The 27903-nt window shown below is 37.0% G+C and overlaps 1 protein-coding gene and 1 long non-coding RNA gene across 3 annotated transcripts in view; both read right to left on the minus strand.

Annotated features, from left to right (window-relative positions):
• Window positions 1–20856, minus strand: part of LOC126590622 (receptor-like protein 3) — a 51499-nt gene extending 30643 nt beyond the window's left edge. Inside the window, exon 1 of one of the 2 annotated variants that reach the window (XM_050256107.1) lies at window positions 18688–20856. In XM_050256107.1, the coding sequence (XP_050112064.1) occupies window positions 18688–20744 (2057 nt within the window). In that variant the 5' untranslated portion in view covers window positions 20745–20856. The remainder of the gene's footprint in view (window positions 1–18687) is intronic. The other variant, XM_050256106.1, reaches the window with a different exon arrangement.
• On the minus strand, window positions 16945–18458 carry LOC126590635 (uncharacterized). Its single transcript, XR_007612121.1, has 3 exons — window positions 18334–18458; window positions 17750–17857; window positions 16945–17482 (listed from the first exon to the last, which is right to left on the minus strand). It is a non-coding gene; the product is annotated as an uncharacterized LOC126590635 (long non-coding RNA).
• Window positions 20857–27903: the final 7047 nt, after the last annotated feature.

The raw sequence follows: 27903 nt of genomic DNA on the forward strand, positions 1-27903 counted from the left end.
CCAAATCTCATCGAGTTTAGGGTGAAATTCATAGCAATGATGTCGTGGTGATGTTTACAGGTGATGGTTGTCCGTGGAAAGCTAGGAAAATGCCGTGAAAGGCTTCAGAAATGCCGCTGAACATCGGGTCGTGACATGGAAACGGGTTGAGAGTCCGATTGGCTACCCCTCAACTCTCTCATTTCCACTCCTTGCTTTTTTTTTCCCATTGGTCACTCACTTCTCTCTCTTCTTTCTGATTGAGCGTCCTGCCCCTCCTTTTATCTTCTTTCTGATTGGGCATCCCACCCCTCATTTCTCTCCTTTATCTTTCATCTCCACCATTGTAACATCCCACATCGACCAACGGAGAAGGGGTGATGTACCTTATATGTACATGCTTACCTTCTTTAGCACGAGGCCTTTTAGGAACTCACTGACTTCGGATTCCATCGGAACTCCTAAGTTAAGCAAGTTCGGTCGAGAGCATTCCCAGGATGGGTGACCCACTGGGAAGTTCTCGTGTGAGTTCCCAGAAACAAAACCGTGAGGGTGTGGTCGGGGTCTAAAACAGACAATATCATGCTACGGGAGAGCCGGTTTGGGATGTGACATAATGGTATCAAAGCCACTCTGCCGTTCTGTGCGAGTGTGCCGACGAGGACCTCGAGCCACTAAGGGGGTGGATTGTAACATCCCACATCGACCAACGGAGAAGGGGTGATGTGCCTTATATGTACATGCTCACCTCACTTCTTTTAGCACGAGGCCTTTTGGAAAACTCGCTGGCTTCGGATTCCATTGGAACTCCGAAGTTAAGCGAGTTTGGGCGAGAGCAATCACATGATGGTTGACCCACTGGGAAGTTCTCGTCTGAGTTTCCAAAAATAAAACCGTGAAGGCATGGTCGGGGCCCAAAGTGAATAATATCGTGCTACGGTGGAGCCGGTTTGGGGTGTGACAACCGCCCCTCTTTTCTTCCCTTTAATCTGGGCCACACATGTGGCTTTCCAGATTTTGCTCCAAAAATTTGGAGCCTTCCAGAAAATAATTAGTTGACCATTTTGTCCTCAACTTCATTTGTTAATAACTCATTCGTTATAACTCCAAATTGCGTTCCGTTTATGCCCACGCGTTCATAGCGACGTGTCACATCCCGACCCGGGACGGACCACTTCTCGGGCCCGCTCCACCACCGTAACACGATATTGTCCGCTTTGGGCCCGGACCACGCCCTCACGGTTTTGTTTTTGGGAACTCACGAGCAACTTTCCAGTGGGTCACCCATCATGAGAGTGCTCTGGCCACCTTCTCGCTTAACTTCGGAGTTCCGACGGAACCCGAAGTCATTGAGCTCCCAAAAGGTCTCGTGCTAGGTAGGGATAGGAATATACATTTAAGGATCATTCCTCTAGGCGATGTGGGATGTTACAATTCACCCCCCTTAAAGAGCCCGACGACCTCGTCGGCACACCACGGCCAAGGTTAGGCTTTGATACCATTTGTCACATCCCGGCCCGGGGCGGACCACTTCTCAGGCCTGCTTCACTACCGAAGCACGATATTGTTCACTTTGGACCCTGACCACGCCCTCATGGTTTTGTTTCTGGGAACTCACGAGCAACTTCCTAGTAGGTCACTCATCATAGGAGTGCTCTAGCCACCTTCACGCTTAACCAATGGCGAAGCCATGTGAGGGCAAGGAGTGGCGGCCGCCACTCCCCTCGCAGAAAATGAAGCCCAGGAGCGAGTGCTCGCCCCCCCTTTCGCTGGAAATGAAGCCATGTTTTTTGCTGCAGCTACACAAACTTTGCGCGCGCAGTGGCTGGAAGCTGTTAAGGCGCAGGGAGGGGTCCGCCCTCCTCTCACCGGAAAACATGCCCAGAAATCATGGTTTATTGCCCCATCGCCCTTCTGGTTTTGCCGGATTGCAGCTCACAATTGCCGCAACTGCAGCAGTTTTCCATAGCTGCGCAGGGAAGGGAAAACTTCTTTTATTTTTTTCTTTAAAAAACAATCCAGGATGAAACGACATCGTTTCGATCCTGGAAAAGTAAGTGAAACGGTGTGTTTGGGCAATTGGGCTTAATTTGAAAATAAATAAATAAATATGATGGGAAGACCACTTGTCCCCCATTACCTCTCGGCTTCCTCCCCGTCCCTAATTCCCAACCTAACAAATAAGATTTCCCAGCATCAAACCCGCGCCTTTCCATTTAGCCCCTTCTTACTAGTATGTTGGCTTTTTGTTTAATTTTTCGTTGGGATTTAATTGCTATTATTTAAATTCAATTTGTGCTAATGGCCATTGAGTAATTTCCGGGATTGTTTATTGATTTTGATGATTAGGTGGTGATTTTGGTGTGATTTCTGTGATTATTTATGTGGGTCTGTAGATTTAAATGTGTTCTAGTATTTGCAATGAATCCATCTGCATTCTCCACTTGATCATTGGAATTTAGAAAGTTTGGTCCTTTTATTATGCTGTTGCGATTTTCGAAGTTTTATTTTCGATACCATTTGATCAGTTGGAGGTAACTGGGAGCATCATTAAAATGTTGGAGAACAATGTAAATGTAGTATGTGCTATAACAGCTTATGATTTAGTCTATGGGTTTGTAGGTTGTGTTAAAACTTGAAGCAATTTTGGCAGACCTAGTGGCAATGGAATGGTACTATAAGAAACAGTGCATAAATCCTCATCCAAACAATGTAAATATTGTTTAATGCTTAGTTTATGATAATTTAAATCCATCTAGGCTCTTGTCTAGATCTTGCCTAGGCACCTAGCTGCTAGGTCCCAGTCCGCTATTTGACTAGCACCTAACATTTTTTAAGATCTAAACCTAGCCAATTGAAGCTTCTTACATTGGCTTTTATATTATTGCTTACAACTATTTTGGTGAAGAGACTATTTTCTGGTATGAATATTGACTCAAAACTTTGCACTCTCCAATGTGAAAGCAACCGCTTCGACTAAACCTTGCACTCTTTTGAATTTCGCCCCTCCCCTTGGCAAATCCTGGCTTCGCCATTGCGCATAACTTCAGAGTTCTGACGAAACTCGAAGCCAATGAGCTCCCAAAAGGCCTCGTGCTAGGTAAGGATAGGAATATACATTTAAAGATCACTCCTATGGACGATGTGGGATGTTACACGATGAGTGCTACGAGGATACGCCAAGAAAAACGGATCTTACGTGACACGACAAGGCGATCAACAAAAGTCAATGTATTTGCTTCGAAAGGCATTTTTTGTAAATTCACGTATTAAAATTATAAAAACCATAATAACCAAATCTTGGTTTTTCTTATATTTGCACCAATGCCATCATCGATGCATGATAAGCTCATATTTATATATACTTTACATCAAATTCACTTGTCTTTTCTTAGTTAGTTCCTTATATTTTTGAGCTATTTACTTTGTTTTTGTGTTTTCTAGGATTTGTCAAGCAAAGAAAAGAAAAATAGCACAAGTTGGATATTAAGTAACAAATTCGTCAAAACTGCTTGTGCAGGTCAGCTGACTTTGGAAGCAAGTTGCGAACAGCTCAGAATGAATTAGAGAATGAGCCTTATATCCTTGGAAAGCTACGGATATCTATTTTATGGAGCATTTCGCGGATTGTTAGTATTATTTTTCTAGAAGAAGTTATGGCCGTTTTAACACTGAAAGGTTTCCAAGACGCTGAGCAGTTTGTAACTGCATTGAAGGCAATAAATCCAATAAAACTAGCAGCCAAAACTGATGCAGCCAAGAACAAGCCAGCTGACACCTCTTCAAATATCAGATGAAATGGAATTAAAGATGAGGATTAAGTAGGAGTAATTGGCATAAAGGTTGCCCAAAAAGTTACAATTGTTTTACCATTTCCTCTCACTTATTGTCATCACTAAATGGCTGTTAGTGGGGTGAGTTATGGAGCAGAAATGGGGCGGCAAGCATGGGCATAAAGGCTGCAGGTTGCAGCAGCAAAAGGGAGTTCTTTAGAGGAAAAAAAGATAGAAAAAAAAAGGAAAGAAAGGAAGGAAAAAAGGCAAGGCTGCTGTGTTGAGAAAGGAAGGAAAAGAAGGAGGAAATCTTGGCATTCTCTTCTCTCGGTTTTATCTTCTCAAACTCATGTCTTTCTTTTGGTTTATTTTGAGAACTATGTGTAACTAATTTTTTAGAAGTTAGGGCTGTTTTGAAACCCCGAATATGATTGCAATTTTGTTATGACATTTCGTTGAATTACTTTTATGAATTGGTGAAACTTGGTTCACTACTTGTCTCATTGATGAATTCTTTATTTGTTTTCTATGGATGCATACATAGTAAGAATATCTAGGAATCTAATGCTATGAATATGTATGTGCCTGCCCTTGTCGAATGAGGACCTACATATGTTCTAAAGTAGTACTTGTTAATTGCGATTAACATGTGAACCAATTTCTAGGATAAGTAAGACAACGCCAGTACTTACGATGCCTTGTGATGACTCAAACTCTTTTCGTTCTTAATGATTTCTACTTGTTAAATCTATGAACACGCCATTCTAGATTGCATGCTAGGGACTAAGTTAAGTTGAAAACGCCATTCTCTTAACATACTACGTAAGAAAGAGTAATAGGTTGAGTTCTAACATTGAGCCAACTTGAGCATCTTCATCCGGAAATAAAAGAAATTTGAATGAAACATAACATGTTTGCATGATTATTTGGTGGTGGATAGCAATACCCCTAACTCGTTTTTCTTAATTTGTGAACTACTTAAAATTTGTTTCTATCCTGTTTTTGTTTGATTTAATTTAAATAGCAAATAAACTCCAAAAATCCCAAAAATTTGTGTGAGTGTAGCTTTATGTGTCTAGTATCTGCATATAAAATGTCGTAGACTTTAGATAAGTGTAAGTTAGTCTAATAATTCTTTTTTGGTGGCTGGTCAGTAGGGACATCAACCAGTTATAATTCCAAATTGCGTTCCGTTTACACCCACGCGTTCATAGCGACGTGTCACATCCCGACCCGGGACGGACCACTTCCCGGGCCCGCTCCACCACCGTAACACGATATTGTCCGCTTTGGGCCCGGACCACGCCTTCACGGTTTTGTTTTTGTTCGATTTAATTTAAATAGCAAATCAACTCCAAAAATCCCAAACATTTGTGTGAGTGTAGCTTTGTGTCTCTAGTATCTGCATATAAAATTTCGTAGACTTTAGATAAGTATAAGTCGGTCTAATAATTATTTTTCGGTGGCTGGTCAGTAGGGACAGCAACCCAGTTTTTGTGACATTTTGGGTAGTTAGTGATGTGAGAATTACTTGACACACAAATTAAACCCTCTTTTTGACAATTGTAGTATAGATGTAAGTAGGGTATCGTTCTAGGCCGGGGATTAGGAGGGATTGCTAATCTATTCTAAATTAATTTAAAAATATTAAACAAGACTCAAGGACACAAAACTAGGCTAAAAACTCTAATACCTCGAAACACACTTAGAAAGACTCAAAATAATGAAAGCAATCAAATTAGACACTAGGAATTGAAATAGACGGAAATTGAATTAAAAGACTAAAAACAATGAAAACTAACTAAATAATATAATTTAATAATGAGGGGGGTTTGGTTTTGACGAGACGTAAATTAAACTTAAATAACTTACAGAATTGACAAAAACATGAAATTAAGGTGAAAGGATAGGTGACGGACTAGCTAGAGGGTTCTTCTCCACACATGACACATATGCAACCTAAATTGATTTTCAGTTGTTCTTTCAATAAATTGTAAATCTCAACGCCCCAAATTAACCGTGAATTGCACTAATTAACCTTCACAAGGGGAGGAGCTGCCTTTCTCTCCGTGCCGAGGCTCTCCTCTGCCTCCCTGTTTCCCCCCTGCACGTTCTTCTTTTATTCTATCCGCCCTCTGACCCTATTATTTTTCTGTTTTCTTGAAGGCAGCCTCGCTGCCTTCCACTTCTCTCCCACTGATCCGTGTGTTCCTCTTATTCCTTTGTTTTCTGATTTTCTAAGTTGCCTCACCCACCACACTCACACTTTTCTTTACTCACCAACTGCAAAACACTTCAATTTTAGATATATCATATAATTTCTAATGCATACCTAATAAATTTAGCCTAACTTCCATGACCTATAATCCGTGACATAATTCTACCAATAACCCATGACAGAGTGAGAACGACTAAAGCAATTTTCGACGAATTTATTATTTAAAACTCATTTGTGCCATTTTTATTTTCTTTGCATAAACAAATCCTATAAACACAAAAATAACGTAAATAGCTCAAAAATATAAGGAACTAACTAAGAAAAGACGAGTGAATTTGAAGTAAAAATATATATAAATATGATCCGATCAGTTAGATAAAATAATCTTCCGCGGGAAAGACCCTTATTTTCATATGCTACAATTGACAAATCTTAGTGTTAATAAGGAAAATCAATAGGACATTTGTGTGCTACTTTGTGGTGTGCTTTTAATCCTATCAAATTTTTTGCGCCGTTGCCGGGGATTGTTATTTCTAATTACTTATTTTTCTGTTGTTTTCTTTTCTTTTCTCATTAGTGTTCTTGTTTTTGTTTTTATTTCAGGTACTCTTCGTAGTATATGCATACTCGAAGGTCCAAGAGCATTGATCTAGCTTCGTACGACCCTGAGCTTAAACGAACACTTCGGAAGCTTCAGAGAAAAGTCAAGCAGAAGCGTGCATCGGTGTCCTTACCACCATCTTCTCCACTACATTTGAGTTCGGAAGATGAGGAAGAACCACAAGAAGGCATGGCTGATAACCGTACTTTGAGGTAGTTGGCAACGCCGAATACGGATCAACAACCATTGTGCATCACCTATCCAAATACAGACGGATGATTTGAGCTCAAATCCGGCATGATTCACTACTTGCCTAAGTTCCATGGCTTCTCAGCAGAGGATGTCAACAAGCATCTCATGGAGTTTCACGTGGTATGCTTGGGAATGAGACCAGCAAATGTGGATGAAGCGCAAGTCAAGTTGAGGGCATTCCCATTTACATTAGAAGCCAAGGCAAAGGAGTGGCTTTACAATTTACCTCCGGGGATCAATGAACACATGGAAGCAGGTGAAGCAAGCATTCTTAGTGCAATATTTTCCGGCCACAAAAGCTGCAAGCATAAGGAAGGACATATGTGCAATCCGACAACAACATGGAGAACCCTTTGGAGATTACTATGAGCGATTCACACATTTGGTTGCATCTTGTCCTAATCATCAAATTTCAGAGCATCTGTTAATACTATATTTTTATGAAGGATTGTGTGGTACTGATCGTGTAATGCTTGATGCAATAAGTGGATGAGCATTCATGGACAAGACACCAACTAATGCTAAGGCATTGCTAAAGAACATTGCTGGCAACACACGACAATTTGGAGGGAGAGATGAGCTACCTCTTAAGAAAGTTAACGAGGTAAGTGCTAACTCTAGTATTGAATTACAATTAGATAACTTGACTAATCTTGTGCAACAGGTTATGGTGGCTCCAAAACAGGTGTGCGGTGTATGTTCAATGATGGGACATGCCACGGACATGTGCCCTTCGTTGATGGATCTAGGTGGTCTTGAGCAAGCTAATGCATTAGGAGGATTTCAAGGGCAACAAAGGCAAAAGTATGATCCATATTCCAACAACTATAACGCAGGATGGCGCGATCATCCACACTTAAAGTGGAACAATTAAGACAACGAACAACAATCTATTCCCAACAACTATAACCGTCTGCCTGGCTTCTTTCAAGCAAGACCACAGGCACCATTTCAGCCTCAACAACAACAAGTTCCAAGTAAGTCTCTTGAGGATTTAATTGCTTCTTTAGCTAACTCTACTCAATCTCATCAACAGAAACTAGACAAAGCAATTGAAAACCTTAAGCGCCAAATAAGTCAGTTAGCAAGTTTGATGAGGCAACAACACCAACCAGGAAGGTTGCCTAGCCAAACCGTGGTGAATCCAAATGCGGAGCAGATGAATGTTGTGACTTTAAGGAGTGGAAAAGAAGTTTTTGAGCAGTCGAGGATGCAAAAGAAGACTAGAAAAGACACAATTGAACAAGGGGAGCTACAAACCAAGAATCTTAAGCAAGATGAGGCTTCAACAGAAACTGAAAAGTCTCCTAAAGATACAGAATTGAACAAAAAAGATTCTGATAAGGTAAGTAAAGAAGTTCAAAATTCATTTAACTCATGTGTCCCTGTTCTTTTTCCTCATAGGTTTATGAAATCTAAGAAAGAGCAAACTGATAAGGAAATCTTAGATACTTTCCGGAAAGTCCAAGTGAACTTACCTCTTTTAGATGCCATAAAACAAGTTCCCAAGTATGCAAAGTTCCTTAAAGAGCTTTGTACGAACAAGAGGAGATTCAATGATCAAGAAACTGTGGCATTGAGCAAGGAAGTATCAACTGTTTTGCAGAGAAAGCTGCCACCGAAGTTGAAAGATGCCGGTAGCTTTACTATTCCATGTGTAATCGGAGGGAAAGAGTTTGGGAGAGCATTGTGTGATTTGGGGGCATCCATCAATCTGATGCCATATTCAGTGTATGAGTCATTGAACCTTGGAGACTTGAAGGAAACAAAGGTAGTAATCCAGTTGGCAGATCGTTCAAATAGATATCCCAAAGGCTTATTGGAAGATGTACTTGTGCAAGTGAATGAGCTCATTTTTCCCGCTGACTTTTTTGTTCTTGAGATGGAACATGACCCTATGCCTACTGCATTTCCTCTTATATTGGGAAGACCATGCCTTAGAACGGCATGTACGAAGATTGATGTCTACGATGGTACCTTAACCATGGAAATTGATGGGGAAAGCGTCAAGTTCAGAATCTTCAATGCTATGAGGTATCCTAGTGAATTAGAATCTTGTTTATCTATTGATGTGTTTGACTATTTTGTGCAGGATTGTTTTAATGAAGGTGTGGGACAAGATAATTTAGAGAAGGCATTAGTGCATAGCATTACACATGGAAATTTTAATTATTTATAGCACATTAAAGAAGAATTAATCCAAACAGTGGCCTCTCTTGAGTCTCTTTCACCAATTCGTGGTAAGTGTTCTTCCTATTTTATTTATCTTCCTACTTCTAACGAAAAAACTCTTCCTTCTGTGATTCAGGCACCTAAATTGGAGCTTAAACCGATTCCTGAACATCTGAAGTATGCATTTTTTGGAGAGGATGAAACATTACCGGTTATCATATCGTCACAACTCACAGCAGAAGAGGGGGAGAAACTGATCCAAGTACTGAAGGATCACAAAACTGCCATAGCTTGGAGCATTGCAGATATCAAATGTATAAATCCAGCTACATGTATGCATAGGATTCTGCTTAAGGAAGGTGCAAAACCAACAAAGGAAGCTCAACGCCGTTTGAACCCACTTATGATGGAGGTTGTCAAGAAAGAGGTTATCAAACTTCTTGATGTTGGCATCATATATCCTATTTCGGACAGCAAGTGGGTGAGCCCTATTCAAGTAGTTCTGAAGTGATCCGGAGTCATAGTTGTTAAGAATGAAGCTAGTGAGCTAGTGCCTACACGTGTGCAAAATAGTTGGCGAGTCTGTATAGATTATCGGAAGATAAATAACACCACACTCAAGGATCACTTTCCAGTCCCATTCATAGATCAAATGTTAGAAAGGTTAGCTCGTCATTCTCATTATTGCTTTCTTTATGGCTATTCTAGATATAATCAGATTGCAGTTGCTCCGGATGATCAAGAAAAGACGACTTTCACATGTCCATTTGGCACATTTGCATACCGAATGATGCCGTTTGGACTTTGCAACGCTCCCGCCACATTTCAAAGGTGTATGGTAAGTATATTTTCTAATATGATTGAGAAAATAATTGAAGTGTTCATGGATGATTTTTCAGTTTATGGTGATTCTTTTGATACATGTCTACATAATCTGTCCCTAGTTTTAAAACGTTGTCAAGAAACTAATCTGGTGTTAAATTGGGAAAAATGCCATTTCATGGTTTCGCATGGATTAGTTCTAGGGCATATCATATCTGAAAAGGGAATTGAAGTTGATAAATCTAAAGTAGAACTTGTTAGTTCTTTACCCATCCTTACTACTGTCAGGGAGGTTCGTTCTTTTCTTGGACATGCAGGTTTCTACTGTAGGTTTATGAAGGACTTCTCAATGATTTCTAGACCCTTGTGCCGTTTACTTCAAAAAGATGTAACATTTGATATGAATGAAGAGTGTGTGGTAGCATTCAACAAGCTTAAGGAGTTGTTATCCACGGCTCCTGTGATCATGCCACCAGATTGGAGTTTACCTTTTGAGTTGATGTGCGATGCTTCAGACTATGTTGTTGGTGCAGTTCTAGGGCAGCGTGTCAACAAAGTGCCACATGTCATCTATTATGCATCTCGAACACTCAATGATGCACAGTTGAATTATTCAACAACAGAAAATGAGCTTCTAGCTGTTGTATTTGCTTTAGAAAAATTTAGATCTTATCTGATTGGGACTAAAGTTATTGTGTTTTCTGACCATGCAGCTTTGAAATATCTACTCACAAAAAAAGATGCAAAACCGCGACTCATTCGATACTTCTATTTCAAGAGTTTGACTTGGAGATCAAGGATAAGAAAGGGAGTGAGAATGTTGTAGCATATCATCTTAGCCGACTTATGCATTCAAACACAGAGGAAGATCTCATCCCTTTACGTGAAAGTTTTCCAGATGAGCAACTGTTTTCATTAAAGATTATTGACCCTTGGTATGCAGATATTATCAATTACAAGGTCATCAAAAGGATTCCGGATGATTTTACACGTGCTCAAAAAGATAAGCTTGTTAAAACCGCCAAATACTACGAGTGGGATGATCCTTATTTGTGGAAATATTGCATTGATCAATTGATTAGAAGGTGTGTCCCCGAATCTGAGTTTAAATCTATTCTAACTTTTTGTCATTCTTATGCATATGGTGGCCATTTTGGAGCAAAGAGGACAGCTCTTAAGGTGTTAGAGAGTGGTTTTTATTGGCCTAGTTTGTTTAAGGATGCGTACGAGTTTTGTGCAACATGTGATCGTTGTCAACGAACAGGTAACTTGGGCCCAAGAAATCAAATGCCACAAACCCCTATTTTGGTTGTTGAGATCTTTGATGTGTGGGGCATTGATTTCATGGGACCTTTTCCATCTTCAAATGGTTTTCTTTACATTTTATTGGCTGTGGATTATGTTTCTAAATGGGTGGAAGCGAAAGCCACCAAAACTAATGATTCAAAAGTTGTTTCAGATTTTATTAAGACTAACATCTTTGCAAGATTTGGAACACCTAGAGCAATCATCAGTGATGGAGGGAGTCACTTTTGCAATCGAACATTTGAAGCGTTGCTTAGGAAGTACAATGTCACACATAAGGTGTCTACACCTTATCATCCGTAAACTAGTGGTCAAGCAGAAGTATCAAACCGTGAGGTGAAGCAAATTTTGGAGAAAACTGTGAGTCCCAGTAGGAAGGATTAGAGCATGCGCTTAAACGATGCATTGTGGGCTTATAGGACTGCTTATAAGACTCCTATTGGAATGTCCCCATTTCGGTTAGTTTATGGGAAACCATGCCGTCTTCCAGTAGAGTTAGAACACAAAGCTTATTGGGCGATCAAAGCCTACAACATGGACATGAGTGTTGCCGGACAGCATAGAAAGCTTCAATTGAATGAGTTAGACGAAATCCGGAATGATGCATACAAGTCTAGTCGAATATACAAGGAGAAATCAAAGGCATTTCATGACAAGATGATATCAAGGAAGAACTTTTCCATTGGACAAAAAGTTCTTCTATTTAATTCTCGCCTTCGGTTATTTCCAGGTAAACTTCGTTCTTGATGGGTTGGTCCATTTGTTATAACTAATATTTTTCCTCATGGTGCAGTGGAAATCCAAAGTGCAAAGACCGGAAACATGTTCAAAGTGAATGGGCATAGACTCAAGCCATATTAGGAGTCTTTTGCGGAGCATGATGTGGAGGTTGTACCCCTCCAAGAACCATCTCCCCTTGGATGATTACTCTTGGTACTGTCTGGCTGCGGACGTAAAAGCAAGCTCTTATTGGGAGGCAACCCAATATTTCTATTCATTGTCTTTTTATGTCATTTTCAATTTTTAGTTTCCTTTTTCTGAATTTTCTTGCGTGCTAAGCTGAATTATTTCGTTTCTTTGTAGGAATATTTGGTTATGTCTACCCTTGGAGTTGATTGTAGAATTGAAGTTTGGGGGTCATTGCTTGCTTTCACTGCAAATTAGGGAAGTTTTCAGTCTAAATGCTTTATTTTGTTTATTATTATTTATTTTATTTTCATTTTCATTTTCTGACATTGAGGACAATGTCCAGTTTAGGTTTGGGGGTAAGGATCTAAAAAATGACCAAATTGAAAATGTTCATCCCTTTGACTAAGAATTGGTTTGATTTGTTTCCTTGTTGTTGCTTTTTGTTTTCTTCATTGGTTTTGTTTACTCTAAAAAATAAACCCAAAAAATATTGTCTTATTTTCTTTATCACTTTGAATTAGATTTTTGTTAGTTTCCCGACCTAATGATATAATTGGATTGAATTTGAACTGCAGGGATCAAGAATTTAGTAAGCATGTGTTGTGTGAAATTCCTTATTCTCTTGTTAGCCTTGTACATGTTTAATCATCTTTGAAAAACCAAATGCACATAGCCTTGTTGATGTGAAACTAAAGTATGACTTAAAACTTCGCATGTGAATATAGTGACCATATACAACCTATGTGAGTTTTTGAGCCTATTGAAAGTGTGTGCGTTTTTCATACACTCATATTCTTTCATGTGTGATGAACTTATGTGACTTACATCTCTAGAACTTGCATAACGATCTTTCGAAATGTTTGTCATTTGATTGCATGAACTTGAAAATGATAGAGGCATTAGGTTTATCACCATGGCCCAAATAAGTATGTTTCCAAAAGAAAAATAATATCATTAGATTGCCAATTTGAGCCGCATATGTTGAGCCTTTTATTTCTTATCACCAGATATGTCTATCCTTATACCTTAAACATTTTCCTAACCCTTTCCAAGCTAGCTAATGAGCAATGTGAGATTGTCTTATGAGAAATGTTTGTGAAGTACTTTGAAGGAGTTTGGAAAAAGAATAAGTGTGGGGGTATTTCATGTTTGTATTTAGTTATGTGCAAAATTAGTTAAAAAAAAGAAAAAAAAAGTATACAAAGCAAATAAAAAGTTTTTTTTTCAGTTTAGGGGTGTGGTTGGAGGTATTAGTAGAGTAGTTGGAGAGCTTGAGTTCTTGTAAATCTCAACAAGAGAATTGCTTGCAATGTAGCTTGGAACTTGTGTTTACCTATCCTTTCATTTCTATAACCCTCTTCCTAAGCCTCATTACAACCAATAAAAGTCCTCTTGATTTAAGTTTTGCAATTATGATTGTAGAGATGAGATCTTTATGCAAGCTTATGGTAGATCTTTCACATCTGATTCTTTGAGCGAAACACGTTAAACTAAACATATGTGTGATTGAGTGTATGTCCCGTGAGAAGATCACTAGTTAGCATGTGGTGTTTTAAAAAATAAAAAAAAAAAACTTGAAATTGCATTAGCATGGCTATTACACACACTACACTTCATGGATGATTAAAAAGTTACTGCTAACATTTGAATAAGGAAGATGAGCTTGGATTAGCTTGTTTGGTGCTAGCTAAGGTTCTTGATGATTTGTTTTCTTGAATGAAATTCTATGAGGGTCACATAGGGGGAAGCTATTGTTTTTCATGTTGCTACTTTTTCATATTTTCTTCGTTTTGTTCGAGGACTAGCAAAAGCTAAGTGTGGGGGTATTTGATAAGCTCATATTTATATATATTTTACATCAAATTCACTTGTCTTTTCTTAGTTAGTTCCTTATATTTTTGAGCTATTTATTTTGTTTTTGTGTTTTCTAGGATTTGTCAAGCAAAGAAAAGAAATATAGCACAAGTTGGATATTAAGTAACAAATTCGTCAAAACTGGCTGTGCAGGTCAGCTGACTTTGGAAGCAAATTACGAACAGCTCAGAATGAATTAGAGAATGAGCCTTATATGCTTGGAAAGCTATGGATGTCTATTTTCTTGAGCATTTCTCGGATTGTTAATATCCTTTTTCTAGAAGAAGTTATGATCATTTTAACACTGAAAGGTTTCCAAGATGCTGAGCAGTTTGTAACTGCATTGAAGGCAATAAATCCAATAAAACTAGCAGCCAAAACTGATGCAGCCAAGAACAAGCCAGCTGACATCTCTTCAAATATCAGATGAAATGGAATTAAAGATGAGGATTAAGTGGGAGTAATTGGCATAAATGTTGCCCAAAAAGTTACAATTGTTTTACCATTTCCTCTCACTTATTGTCATCACTAAATGGCTGTTAGTGGGGTGAGTTATGGAGCAGAAATGGGGCAGCAAGCATGGGCATAAAGGCTGCAGGTTGCAGCAGCAAAAGGGAGTTCTTTAGAGGAAAAAAAGATAGAAAAAAAAAAGGAAGGAAAGGAAGGAAAAAAGGCAAGGCTGCTGCGTTGAGAAATGAAGGAAAGGAATGAGGAAATCTTGGCATTCTCTTCTCTCGGTTTTATCTTCTCAAACTCATGTCTTTCTTTTGGTTTATTTTGAGAACTATGTGTAACTAATTTTTTAGAAGTTAGGGGCTGTTTTGAAGCCCCGAATATGATTGCAATTTTGTTATGACATTTCGTTGAATTACTTTTATAAATGGATGAAACTTGGTTCACTACTTGTCTCATTGATGAATTCTTTATTTGTTTTCTATGGATGCATACGTAGTAAGCATATCTAGGATTCTAATGCTATGAATATGTGTGTGTCTGCCCTTGTCGAATGAGGACCTACATATGTTCTAAAGTAGTACTTGTTAATTGCAATTAACATATGAACCAATTTCTAGGATAAGTAAGCCAACGCCAGTACTTACGATGCCTTATGATGACTCAAACTCTTTTCATTCTTAATGATTTCTACTTGTTAAATCTATGAACACGCCATTCTAGATTGCATGCTAGGGACTAAGTTAAGTTGAAAACGTCATTCTCTTAACATAATACGTAAGAAAGAGTAATAGGTTGAGTTCTAACATTGAGCCAACTTGAGCATCTTCATCTGGAAATAAAAGAAATTTGAATGAAACATAACATGTTTGCATGATTATTTGGTGGTGGATAGCAATATCCCTAACTCGTTTTTCTTAATTTGTGAACTACTTAAAATTTGTTTCTATCCTGTTTTTGTTCGATTTAATTTAAATAGCAAATCAACTCCAAAAATCCCAAAAAATTTTGTGAGTGTAGCTTTGTGTGTCTAGTATCTGCATATAAAAGTTTGTAGACTTTAGATAAGTATAGGTCGGTCTAATAATTATGTTTCGGTGGCTGGTCAGTAGGGACAGCAACCCAGTTTTTGTGACATTTTAGGTAGTTAGATAAAACAATCTTCTGCGGGAAAGACCCTTATTTTCATATGCTACAATTGACAAATCTTAGTGTTAATAAGGAAAATCAATAAGACATTTGTGTGCTACTTTGTGGTGTGCTTTTAATCCTATCAGTGCACCTCAAAGTTTCAAATTCACCTCGAAGACGGACGAATTAAACCGCAAAGTATTGTACGATACATTAAAAATGACAAGATATTAAGAACCGCCAATGACGCTGGGGTTTCTCCGGACAGAAGATTTATGGAGAGGTCTAGTACTGTGTCCAAGTTTTAAGGTCAGACATATATTCGGTCTGGAATGTAACCGGACAAGTTGTTAGCATTAAATTAAGGGAACTTTAACGAAAAGCACCCGGTACTGTTCATTTTAACGAAAAACCACATTTTTACACTAAAAAGTCAATCCTGATACTATTCACTTTACCCTTTATTTTGTCCTTATCATTAAAACTCAAAGTTTTCAAGGCTTTTTCATTAGTTTTCCTTTAAATTAATCCAACGCGTGGAGAAGCTGCAGTGGGGCCAATCTCAATAAATATTTTGCCGGTAAATCTATGGTTCTGAAAGAATAGCGCTTCCGCAAGTTCTTCGCAATATAGTTTTGATGTAAAGAATTTGTACTAACCAAGGTATTAAATATCGATGATATCGGAAATATCGGTAGTTCAAAAATACGGAAATATCGATGGAAATATCAGGATATTATCGATATCGATAAAAATTGAATAAAAACCACAAAAATTGTAAGAAAAACTTGGAAATTTTTATTGAAACTTTGCAGAATGTTTATTTAGTCAATTATCTATTATTTTATCACAAAAAATTGGAAGGAAATGCATTGCATGATGGATTTAACTGATTTAAGTTGATTATATAGCGAGCTGGCAAACATTGTGAGTGTAGAAAATATGTAATAATTAATGAAAGAAGTTTAAACACACTATAATCATTAATATATAATGAATTAGTATAATATTTTACAATTTATACATTGCATGGTAAGATACATGAGTGACTTAGTACCACATAGAGTTCCTATGAGGTTCAAAATTTTCACTATCTTCATCATCTCTATGTGTAGAGTAAGTGTATTTTAGTATATTTTCACAAAAACGTAAGTGGTATGGTGGTCAAGGTATTGAAGGAGTAAAATGGGAGGGGTTCGAATCCCCTTTGTGTTTTTTTAAATATAGAAATTTATCCTAGATAATAAATATAAGCTTGCAAGCCTTGCAGATATCTTCACGACCATATAAATATTACAGGCTGAATATGTAATCACAAACACATCTGTAGCGAGTTGGATAATCCCAAGTGTAGGGAATTTTTTTTTTTTATTTTATTTTATTTTTCATTTCACTTGTATAATGACATATGACGTATGTGCTCATATTCCGAGCACACCAAAAAACATCTCTGTATTGAGAAAGGAACAAATAAAAACGAAAAAATCATTCACATTTAGTCGTAAATCAATATACAACACTTGAGGCAGACATTAGCGAATCCACCAAATCGCAAAAGCCCAACCGTGTTGTGCCTTGGTATTTTCTAGCTAGAGCAAACCATCAACTTTCTGAAAGATATCAAACTAGTGTAGATTGAGATGGTTCCAGCATGTTTCACGACAGCAATGATTGGCATTCAACAATCTCTTCAACGATTTAGAAGCATAAACTTGTCAAGGAACAGAAAGCTTTTGCAGATCCCACTTCCCCATTCAATTTCTTGTTTCAAGCTCTATCCTTCAAACTGAGCCAGGGAGGAAACTAAAAGATGATGCAGCCAGAAAGAGGACGAGAAAAGAGGACGGGTTGATCTCATGGATCAATCCCATGGCATGTTAAATTCCTGGTTGTTGGTGATAAGATGTTGTTTTGTGGTCTGAAAGCTATAAGATGTCGTTCCCTTAAAGTACGAAGTCAGAAACAGCACTGCAACTCTGCAAGAAAGCACGGTTCTAGTCCCACATCGGCCAGCTGAAGAATGTAGGAGAGTTAAGACGTGTATAAAACCGAAAGCCTAACACTGCCCAGGCATACCTTTCTCGGTCTTCAAGGGGCCAAATATTCAAACGATATTATCGATAATATTACGATATTATCGATAATATAGCGATATTATCGATAATATTGATAATATTGCGATATATTGACGATAAGTAGATGGTTTAGTGTAAAAATATCGTCTCTTTACAAAAACGAAATTATCGGCAAAATATCGCCGATAATATCGATATTTTGTACCTTGGTACTAACAATGATGATCATGGGGAGTTCAAGACGTGGTCTGTTGAGCTTAAGTGATTTCAGATACCAACATTGGCAGCCTGCAAAGTTCCTTTGGAAATCCCCCTGAAATTCGGTCAAGAAAGGTCCCCAACCAACTAGGAAATTTAATTGATTGAAAGAGGATTTTACAAATTCTAATTGCTGAAAAAATCAAAATCAAATAACGAAGACATATATAAATAAGATATGACGACATTATGGATCAAATATTTACAATATATTGAAAAAATTCCGAAAAGTGATCATTTTGACAATTGAGATTTTGCATTTTCATCGTTTCTATCAATTTTCCTAGAAGTAAAGCTACGAACAAAGAAGCATCAGAAAGATGAAATTATATTATGCACAATTTTGTCGGGCAATGTTTGTCGCACAAACATCATCACTGCAGAGTTTACCAATGAATGGTACAAAGTCATCGAGCAAATTGTATTTACATGACGAAATAATTTCGTCAAGGAAAGGACGTTGCCTTTGCTTGACGAACATTTTGATTTTGCCCGACGAATCGTAAACCCTAAATTATAAAATATGCGTACCTTTGCACGATGAACAATTCAACAAAACTTGTATTATTTGTCGCACAATGGTTGCTATATTTACTCGCCAAGTTTTTTCCTTGGTGTGAAAACTTTACCCGATGAATGGAACTTTGCCCGTCGAACGCTGTTCGTCAAGCAAAAGCCTCCAAAGAACCAAAACGTTACTATTTTTGGCAACCGAATATATGAATTCCAACGATTAAAGTTCAGTGAAAGTGAAAGGGGCTTTATGCCATGAAATTATTATAGGCAAAACTATTAACAAACAATAATCGTATTTCTTAATTTGCCATCGCTAGGAACTTATCTTTAACATTGCTCAGAAATAGGAAATATGCATGTCTCCAAGACCTAATAAACACTAAAGAGCCACAGACTCCCCAAAATCCGAAAATAAAACCAAAAATCACGGAAAAATGAAACCACGGAACTCCTTTTCCATTACTAGTGTGCACATCTTTAGTGTCATTACTTGTATTCATCTGTTGGCATTTGTTTGGAAGTGGGGCACCACAAAGTCCTTGGTTCCCCTCGAATGCAGTGGCATTGAAGCCTTCGATTTGAGTGCCGGATGGTATTATTCCTTGAAGGTTGTTGTAAGCAACCGTAAATGACGACAAGAAGTGGAGACTTGATATTGATGCTGGGATTTCTCCTGACAGATGATTTCTTGAGAGGTCGAATCTTTCCAAACTTGTGAGGTTCGATATTTGGTTTGGAATTTCTCCAGACAAGTTGTTGACGCTAAGATCCAGTTCTCGAAGAAGTTGCAATTGACCAATCTCGAACGGTATATTACCACTTAAACTGTTATTCCTGAGGGAGATTACTCTTGGCATGTTGGACAGATACTTGTACTGCAAGGGAGTTACAGACGCATTAACCCGTTGGTAGTAGATGGGAAGCTCGAGATAATCATACCCTGTTTGAGTTGCAGCATTTTGTGATACCAATGCTTGTAGTCTGCAAAGCTCCTTCGGAAATTCTCCTGAAATCAAGTTATGATTCAGTATTAAAAGGAAAAGACTTGGTAGAGTCCCCAACCATCCAGGTATTGGGCCTGTGAGTCTGTTAAAAGACAGATCCAAGACTTCGAGTTTCTTGAGCTTCAACAACCATAAAGGTACTTGACCTGTCAACTGGCACCTATAGAAGCTCAAAATGGATAGATTTTGGAACCCAGAAGATTCATCCATAATATCAACATCTGGCATTTCTTCACCGAGAAAATTTTCTGAAAGAAGGAGTACCCTGAGACTTTTGCAACCCATCAATATCTTCATTGCACCAGTGGCATTAGTCAATCTGTTTTCAGAAAGCGAGAGGAAGGACAACGATTTCAACGAGACAATCTCAGGTTGTATTTGTCCCTCAAGATTGTTTTCAGCCAGTCGAAGTGCTTTGAGGGATTTGCATGAGTAAAGGCTTATTGGCAAGATACCAGTGAACAGATTAGCAAAAAAATCTAGTTTACTAAGTTGAGTAAGTTCAGAGAAATCAAGCACGGAGATATTCCCACTAAAATGGTTGAATCCCAGATTTATTTCAACAAGGTTTGTGCAATTCATCAAAGGTGGGGGCAAAGGACCTTCGAGATTGTTGAAATGAAGGAGCATGAGCTTTAAACTGGAGAGCTTCCCAATATTTTCACTGATGGGACCGAAAAGCCTATTGGAATGTAATGAAATTTCTTGAAGTGCCTGAGCGTTGTAGATATCACTAGGAAGGGACCCTGACAAAGTATTTTCACCAGCACGAAAGACCTCCAATTCTGAACAGTTTCCTAGTCCGAGAGGAATTGAGCCACTGAAACTATTGTGGGAGAAATCCAAGACTCTAAGTGAAGAGGAACGAAGACAGATAGAGGATGGTATTTGGCCTGTAAAATGATTATTGCTGACATTCAAACTGCTCAAATTCCAGGCATGCTGGAGGAATGAAGATGGAATTGTTCCGTTGAATTGGTTGCTAGAAAAATCAACCGTTCGGATGTAACTTGATGATAAAGATAATGGTACTTCTCCGAAGAAAAGGTTATAGCTCAAATCAAGGATCTCAAGGTAACTCAAGGACAAGAACATTCCGGCTTCAAGAAAGCCTGAAAGCAAATTGTGGGAGAGATTGAGGTGCAAAAGATGTGTGAGGTTTCCAAGAGAGCAAGAAACCCCTCCATGGAGCCGTTTGGAGGGCAACAACAAATGCGTTACCCTACCATCCTCATCACAAGTGATGCCTTCCCAGTGACAACAATCACTACTAGAAGACCAATTTAAAGAAGGGGCATCGAAAGATGATGAAAGAGATTCTCGATCTGCTTTGTTGCATGCATGGTTTGTAGAAATGAAGATTGAGATCACAAAAAACTTGAAGAGGACTCCGTAAGGCATTATATGTCTAGGTACCGGCATGGTTTTTATTGGCTATTTCTGTTCCGGATTATATTACTCACGCGTTTAGGTCGCATATATACACAGAAGGAGAAGGAGGAGGAAGGTGAAGGTTTCAACTATTGTCAGCATATTTGAAGTCTTTGCTTTAAAATTATATAGACTTTGAATAATGAGACGTTGTCCAGAGTCCAGACAAGACTGGAGTAGAAATTTTGAACCCTCCATCAGGGGTTGGTAGGAATCTCATTAGACATATCACAATTGTTTAGATGTAAATGAAGGAAATTTATTAAAAACGACAGGAAACATCAATTTCCAGTGACTTTATTGTTGAATCTCGACGGACATGGGCGTAGCTCCATTGAATAGAGTGGATGTGTTTGCTTTCATGCACCGAGTTCAAATCTCTCTCTTTATAATTTAGTTTAGTTTGCGTCCCGGCCGTGAGGGGAGCAATAGGAGCCATTGCATAAGCCCCAATTGAACATAGGAATTCGAAATTAATGAAAGAATAGACTTTGCATGTGCTTATAAATTATTGATCTACCTTTCATATTAGTAATTGAATTTATGGTTGAATCAACTTTTTCGATATATATAGACACACACACGTATTTGTATAATATATTATGTACAATTCATGACAGCTCCCACCTGCTATGCATGGCATATATATTATTCTTATTCCTGCAAAGATTTCAAAGTCTTCTTCTTTAACGTTTGAGTCTTTTCACTAGAAACTCAACGGAAAATAAAATAACAAACCAAAGGCTTCAGGAGTTATTTCGGATTATAGACACGAACTTAAGAAATTAAATAATTTGCCATTTTATTTCCTAAATACATAATTTGTATCCCAAGAAAGGGTGGACCTATGACACTACTATTTTCACCCAATTATGGACACAAGTTTTTGTGGGGCACACTCCGTAATGTATTTTAACAATCCGAACTGTTTATCTTTTAGATCATTTATAAATTATTTTTACAAAAAACTAAACAAGTCCAAAACCATTAAGACATTCATTTCTAACTTGATGATAAAGATAATGGTACTTATCGGGAGAAAAGGTTATAGCTCAAATCAAGAATCTCAATGCGACTCAAGAACAAGAACATGCCAGCTTCAAGAGAACTAAAAAGCAGATTGTGGGAGAGATTGAAGTGTGATAGGATTTTTACCACATGCAAAAGTAATGATAAAAACATTTAAAAATAGGAAACTAATTAAAATGGCTTGAAAACTTTGAGTTTTAACGACAAGGACAAAATAAAGAGTAAAGTGAATAGTACCAGGATTGACTTTTTAGTGTAAAAATGTGGTTTTTCGTTAAAGTGAACAGTACCGCGAGCTTTTCGTTAAAACTCCCTTTAAAAATACTTACAAGAGAACAAGGTGGTTGTAGTAAAAACACTCAAGTAAGGTTGTTCTCTACAATGATTGATATAAATAGTTTGTATTTAAACTAATTCTTAATTAATTATTTAAACAAGTTTTGGAAAATATTTGAAATTGTGAATTAAACTAAACAAACAGAAAATAAATAATTGAAATTGATTTTTAAATGAAAACTGGCAGCAACAATAAAATAAAATAAAATAGTTTTTGAAAAAAATTAAAGGTAAAAGGCACTAGGGTTTAGCTATCACCATTAACAATCCTATGCAATTCGATCTACCAATTATTTATGTATTACACATACAACTTTGAAGGTTAGGTTTTCCTAATGCATATTCTCCTCATGATGTTCAAGTAAGAACATATGTCTAACATGCAACCCGTCTGTAATATTCAAATCAAACATAAACATGTAAAATCATTAAACTTTATAAAAACCTTTTGAAAAACTATGCAACCTGTAAGAGTGTGATGTCGCCTTAAGTGAAATTACAATTATCAATCACAAAAAGCCCTAAGCAATTTCAGGGTGATGTTCCAACATAAATTACATCAAATTACTCGTCTAGATATCATAATGGTAACTAAGCATTAAAACATATGGATAGTTTTAACATGGTGATTAATAATTCTAAGTATACATGCATAACATCATAAGCAATTTAATAAAGACTATATATTCATTTTCAAAATATAAAAAATAAAGACTATATATTCATTCTAAGGCTCGTGTGCTCGCCCTTGCAAAAGAAAATTTGTTATGCATAAATAATCATAAGTGCAAAGAAAATATTATTAAGAATAAAAGGATTGAAAATACCTAGTATAGAAGTCTGCAAATCTCAAAAGCAAAAGAATAACTTTAAATTACAATCCTAAACTAACTAGGCAATTTGCCCATCCAATTATTCTCCACGTTTCTGGATCATTCCAGCTCCAAATCAAGCCCATAAAAGTCTTGTCTTAAATATCGGGACTTTCTCTACGACTTTGTAGAAGGGCTTAACCACATAAAACATCATCTTCATGCTCAAAAATTACAATTAAGCCTGAAACGTCAATCTGTCAGCACTGCACGCTGAGTCTTAATTAATTCATCACGTTCAAATGCCTTAGAATAAATTGAAAAGTTGACACAACCTTCTTAATAGATTCACGAACCAACTCCAATTGAAATTACTCTTTATGCCCAAATGGATTTGCATATCCTATCTTTACAATATAAAATAAAGCATCAAAATATCATAATCACCAATACATACCAAGAATAAGGTAAAATATATAATATGAAATCGACTCATCCATGCGGAAAAGAAGCTTAAGGTTTCAAAGTGATGAAGGGAAAATACCTCCTCTGAGGCACTTGGATGGCAACCGCAATCGGATGATCCAACCGTTCTGATTACATGTGATGCCTTCCCATAGGCAACAATCAACCGAAGCAGCAGTCCAATTCAATGCAGGGGAAAACAGAGTGTAGTGATGGTGTTACGTTCGATTAGGCCATCTCCAACCGACCCGGCCAAAGGGCTATAAAGCTAAAATTAGCTTGAAATGACACGAAAACTGTCTCCAATCAAGGGCTAGGTCAAAGGGCTTGTGGGCCCCACTGAGCCAAAAATGGGAAATCAAGCTAACCGGCTGGCCCAAAGGAGCCAGCCAGCCAACCCCGGGTCGGGCCAAAGTTTGAACTGCAATGGCTACCTGGCGTTAGCATGACGCCAGGTTACCGCTGCATTTGAATTTTTTTAAGACAAAATTTAAAAAAATCTAATTTGTTTTCCTATAAATACCTAAGGCACACAATTTCTCACATAATTTTCACTATTCCGGAAACCTAAATGTAGTTGAATCTTTAAATTGAAGTTGTTGTAGTTTTTAATGTCCAAAAACCTTATTTTAATAAGATAGTTTAATTTAAGTAACTATATTAATTCAATTAAAATAATAAATTATGTTTGGCCTACCACCCATTAGCCCCCTCGGTTGTAGATGATTTTTTGTCACATGGTTATGTTTGACCTATGGCCATTTGGTCCCCTCAGTTGGAGATGGTATGAAATATGGTCTGACACTGTTCATTAAAATATTAATTTCTTGAAGAGTTAGTGAGGACGATTCCTTCCCACTGGGTTCGTCTTTCAGTGTTTTCTCCATCTGGGTTTCAAGTCGGGTGTCGTAGTGGAGTGGCTACACCTAAGATTAAAGGCATGAGAACAAAGAGCTCTCGATCTTGACCCTACCTCATGACCCAGTCGAAAAGGGAAGCTAATTCAGACACAAACTCAGCTTCGGATCTAGGAAATTTTCTAGGCTTTTTTTCGGATTGAGAGCGAAAAGAATCAGAACAAATTTGAAAAATTTGGGAATGGTGTTTAGGGATTGGGAGGGTGAGGATTGAGATGGTGGTTGTATGTGATGGGTGGTGGTGGTGGAGAAAGAAGGAGATGGTGATGTAGGTCTCGGGTGAAGAAAGAAGATGGAGATAAAGGTCTAGGGTGGGAAAAGAGGGGGATAAGGGGTGGGTCTCCCATGAAAAAATAAATAAATAATTTTATTTGTTTAGTTTTTAATATTTAATTAATTTTTAATACAAAGTTGATCCCGTTTCAAGCCACGTCATTATTTAACGGAAAAATTGATAGACAAACTGACGGAATGTATGAAATTGTAACAAATCGTTAGATGAGGTATGACATTGAAATTTTTTAAAGATGGGGTATGAAACTATGACTGGCCCAATAGTTAAGGTATTTTTATGTAATTTACCCTATGTTATATTATGAAAACTAATGAAAAGAGCTTAAAAACTTTGAGTTTTAATGATAAGGACAAAATAAAAGGTAAAGTGAATAGTACCAGGATTGATTTTTTAGTATAAAAATATGATTTTTCTTTAAAACAAATAGTACCGAAAATTTTTCGTTAAAATTCTTTATTATATTTAGGTTGATTGTGGGCAATAACGCAACTGACTTTAAAGTCGTTGAAAGATTCTTTAATCTCTTAAGTCTTTGGTTTGACGGTAGCCGTAGATAAAAAATAAAGAAAAACAGTACAATTTCTTGGATTTAAGGGAAGCACCAAATTTTAGAAAGGACGACTCTTCTTTTCTTTTAAGGCTCTCTCTCTCTGTGTTTGTTTCTGCATAAATCAGCAAGTTGCCGATTTAAATTTCCACATTTTTGTTCTAGGGGATAGCGTGATTCTAGTTTTTTTTCGATGAGTGTAGGTAAGTACCCTACCACTAGAGTTGTCCCACAATTGTTTATTTTTGTTTTTGATTTAGGCTCTCTTTCTGTTCGTTTCTCCATAATTCAACAAGTTGTCGATTTCAATTTCCACATTTGTTTGTTTTAGGAGAAGAGAATAGCGAGATTTGAACTTTATTTCGATGAGTGTAGGTAAATACCTTACACTAGAGTTGTCACACAATTGTTTATTTTTGTTTTTGATATTTTGGAAAGATGGAAAGTTGTGATGTGAAATAACGATAAATTACTTACATATCAATGTACAAAGACTGAAAGATGGATAAAATTTATTGAAAAAAATTAAAATTCAACCATAAAATTAAGTTTCAAAATATAAATTGTTGGATATTTGAAAGAAAAAAATTCCATATTTTTGTTTTAGGAAAAGAAAATAGCAAGTTGAAACTTTTTTCACCAAAGTGTAGGTAAGTAACCTACCTCTAGATTTGTCCCACAATTGTTTACTTCTGTTTTCGATTTTTTGGGAACTTTTTTATGGAAAGTTGTGGTGTGAAATAATGGTAAAAAAAATTACTTATACATCAAGGTACAAGGACTGAAAGATTGGTAAAATTTATTTTAAAAAAATTGAAATTTCACCATAAAATTAATTAGACAATATGGAAAAGATCATCTTATTTTAAACCCATGCAAGGTTTCTTTTCCCATCGAAATTTTTTTCATTGTGCCAGGAACACATCAAGTGTCAAAATACAAATGGTTAGATACTTAAAAAAAAATTTCCTACCATTTGTATTATAACACTTGGTGTACACTGAAAAATTTCTCCTTCCAATCAATATGCAAATCATTCTCAACATTTACAATTTTCGTTTACATCTTCCATGCTCTTAGTTGTAATAGTTGTATTATTACTTGCATAACTTCAGAAACGAGGAACTGTGAAGTCTCGGTTGCCATCAACGGCAGTGCATTGAGGCATAGAAACAAACAATTGATAGCGGCCCTAGGATTCAGTCGGATAGATGGTTTTCAGAGAGGTCTGGATTGTCTCTTCAAGTTTGTGAGGCTAGAATATGGTCAGGAATGCTTCCAAAGTGAGCGACCGTCCATCAACTTACTACTAATCAAACAAAATACTGATCACATGCAAATCAATTGTTGGGCCAACCCACGACTTAAGCGTTTTACATTCATTGTCCCAATTCGGGTAAAGAGAATCCAGTGGCCCATCCGAGGTCTTCAACTTTTTGGTGTGGGGCATGGTTCAACTGAGGTTCTAGAAACCACTCATCAGCTCACTATTAATCGAACATAGATTTTGACCACAAGTGCAAACCAATGTATAGTAACTCGGAACTATAGCGTTTTAATAAATTTATTGTCCCAATTTAGGTAGAGACAGTTGGCCCACTACTAATCAACCAAGGTTTTTTAAGTTGGTGATATAAGATATGGATTGGTTGAGATTGAAAATATAAGATCTAAATAGTTGTGAAAACCAAATATAACGATTAAAACACTCATAGTATTGCATGATATGTAGCATAAAATTCACATCCGTGAGACATGCTTCAACTAAAGTTTTCAAATCTTGCATAAGAGATAGTGAGCCCTATTTTTCAATTCACATTCACACATCCCAAAGTCCCTTCGTTTCGTTGTTTTCACTAGAAAAAGTGAAGAGTAGGTTTAGATTCTTGTCCCCAATATTTTATATTTGAAGTCATTGCTTTCATTTCATGTACGCAATATATAGACTTTGAAAAATCAGTCGTAGTAAGTGGAATTAGTTCGCATTAGAAGGTTTGCATTTTTTTTTTTAAGAAAAACTAATGAAAATGGTTTGAAAACTTTGAATGTTAATAAAAAATCAAGTAATAACTTTATTTAATAGTTAGAACAAAGCTCAACATTAAAGCAGTCCAATTAAAATGGCCCAAACACTGAATTTTTGATTTTGCCCCTGCCCTTTCCATTTAATATCTCTCTTCCTTCTCTTTGCTATTCTGTCTCCCCCATTTCTTCGTGAAACCTCAGTCTTACATCCTTTGGCAATGAGTCCCACTACGCTTCTAATCACTTAGACAGGTTTTAGATGCAATCAAGTTAAGGAAATTCTAGTACAACTTAATTAAAGAGACTATTTTGATAATCATTTAGTTTTCAGTTTTTTAATCAATAATTGAAAGTGAGAATATATTTAGTAACTATTTTAGTTTTCAAAAAAATGGAAATTGAAAGCTACTTTTTTCTGAGTTTGCAAGATAGGAGATGATTTTCACACACCTTTATACACTAACAAACACCCATTTTTATTTCTGACAATTAGATTGAACAAATCAAACATAATCCACGACTAGGATTAAACATGAGTGCGTAAGAGGCTAAAAAGGGTGTGTGCTGTCACTTAGCATTACAGTCTAATGACATTCTTTTCTCTTGCAAATGATAGGTTTTAAGTTCAATTTTTACCAAAAGCAAGTTTGAACTAAATTATCATGGTTGGTTTTTTTCCTCTGCATATGGGATTAATGGTTTACTAATAAAGTCTTGATTAAAG

Source organism: Malus sylvestris, chromosome 11 (genome assembly GCF_916048215.2).
Source record: "Malus sylvestris chromosome 11, drMalSylv7.2, whole genome shotgun sequence".
NCBI lineage: Eukaryota > Viridiplantae > Streptophyta > Magnoliopsida > Rosales > Rosaceae > Malus > Malus sylvestris.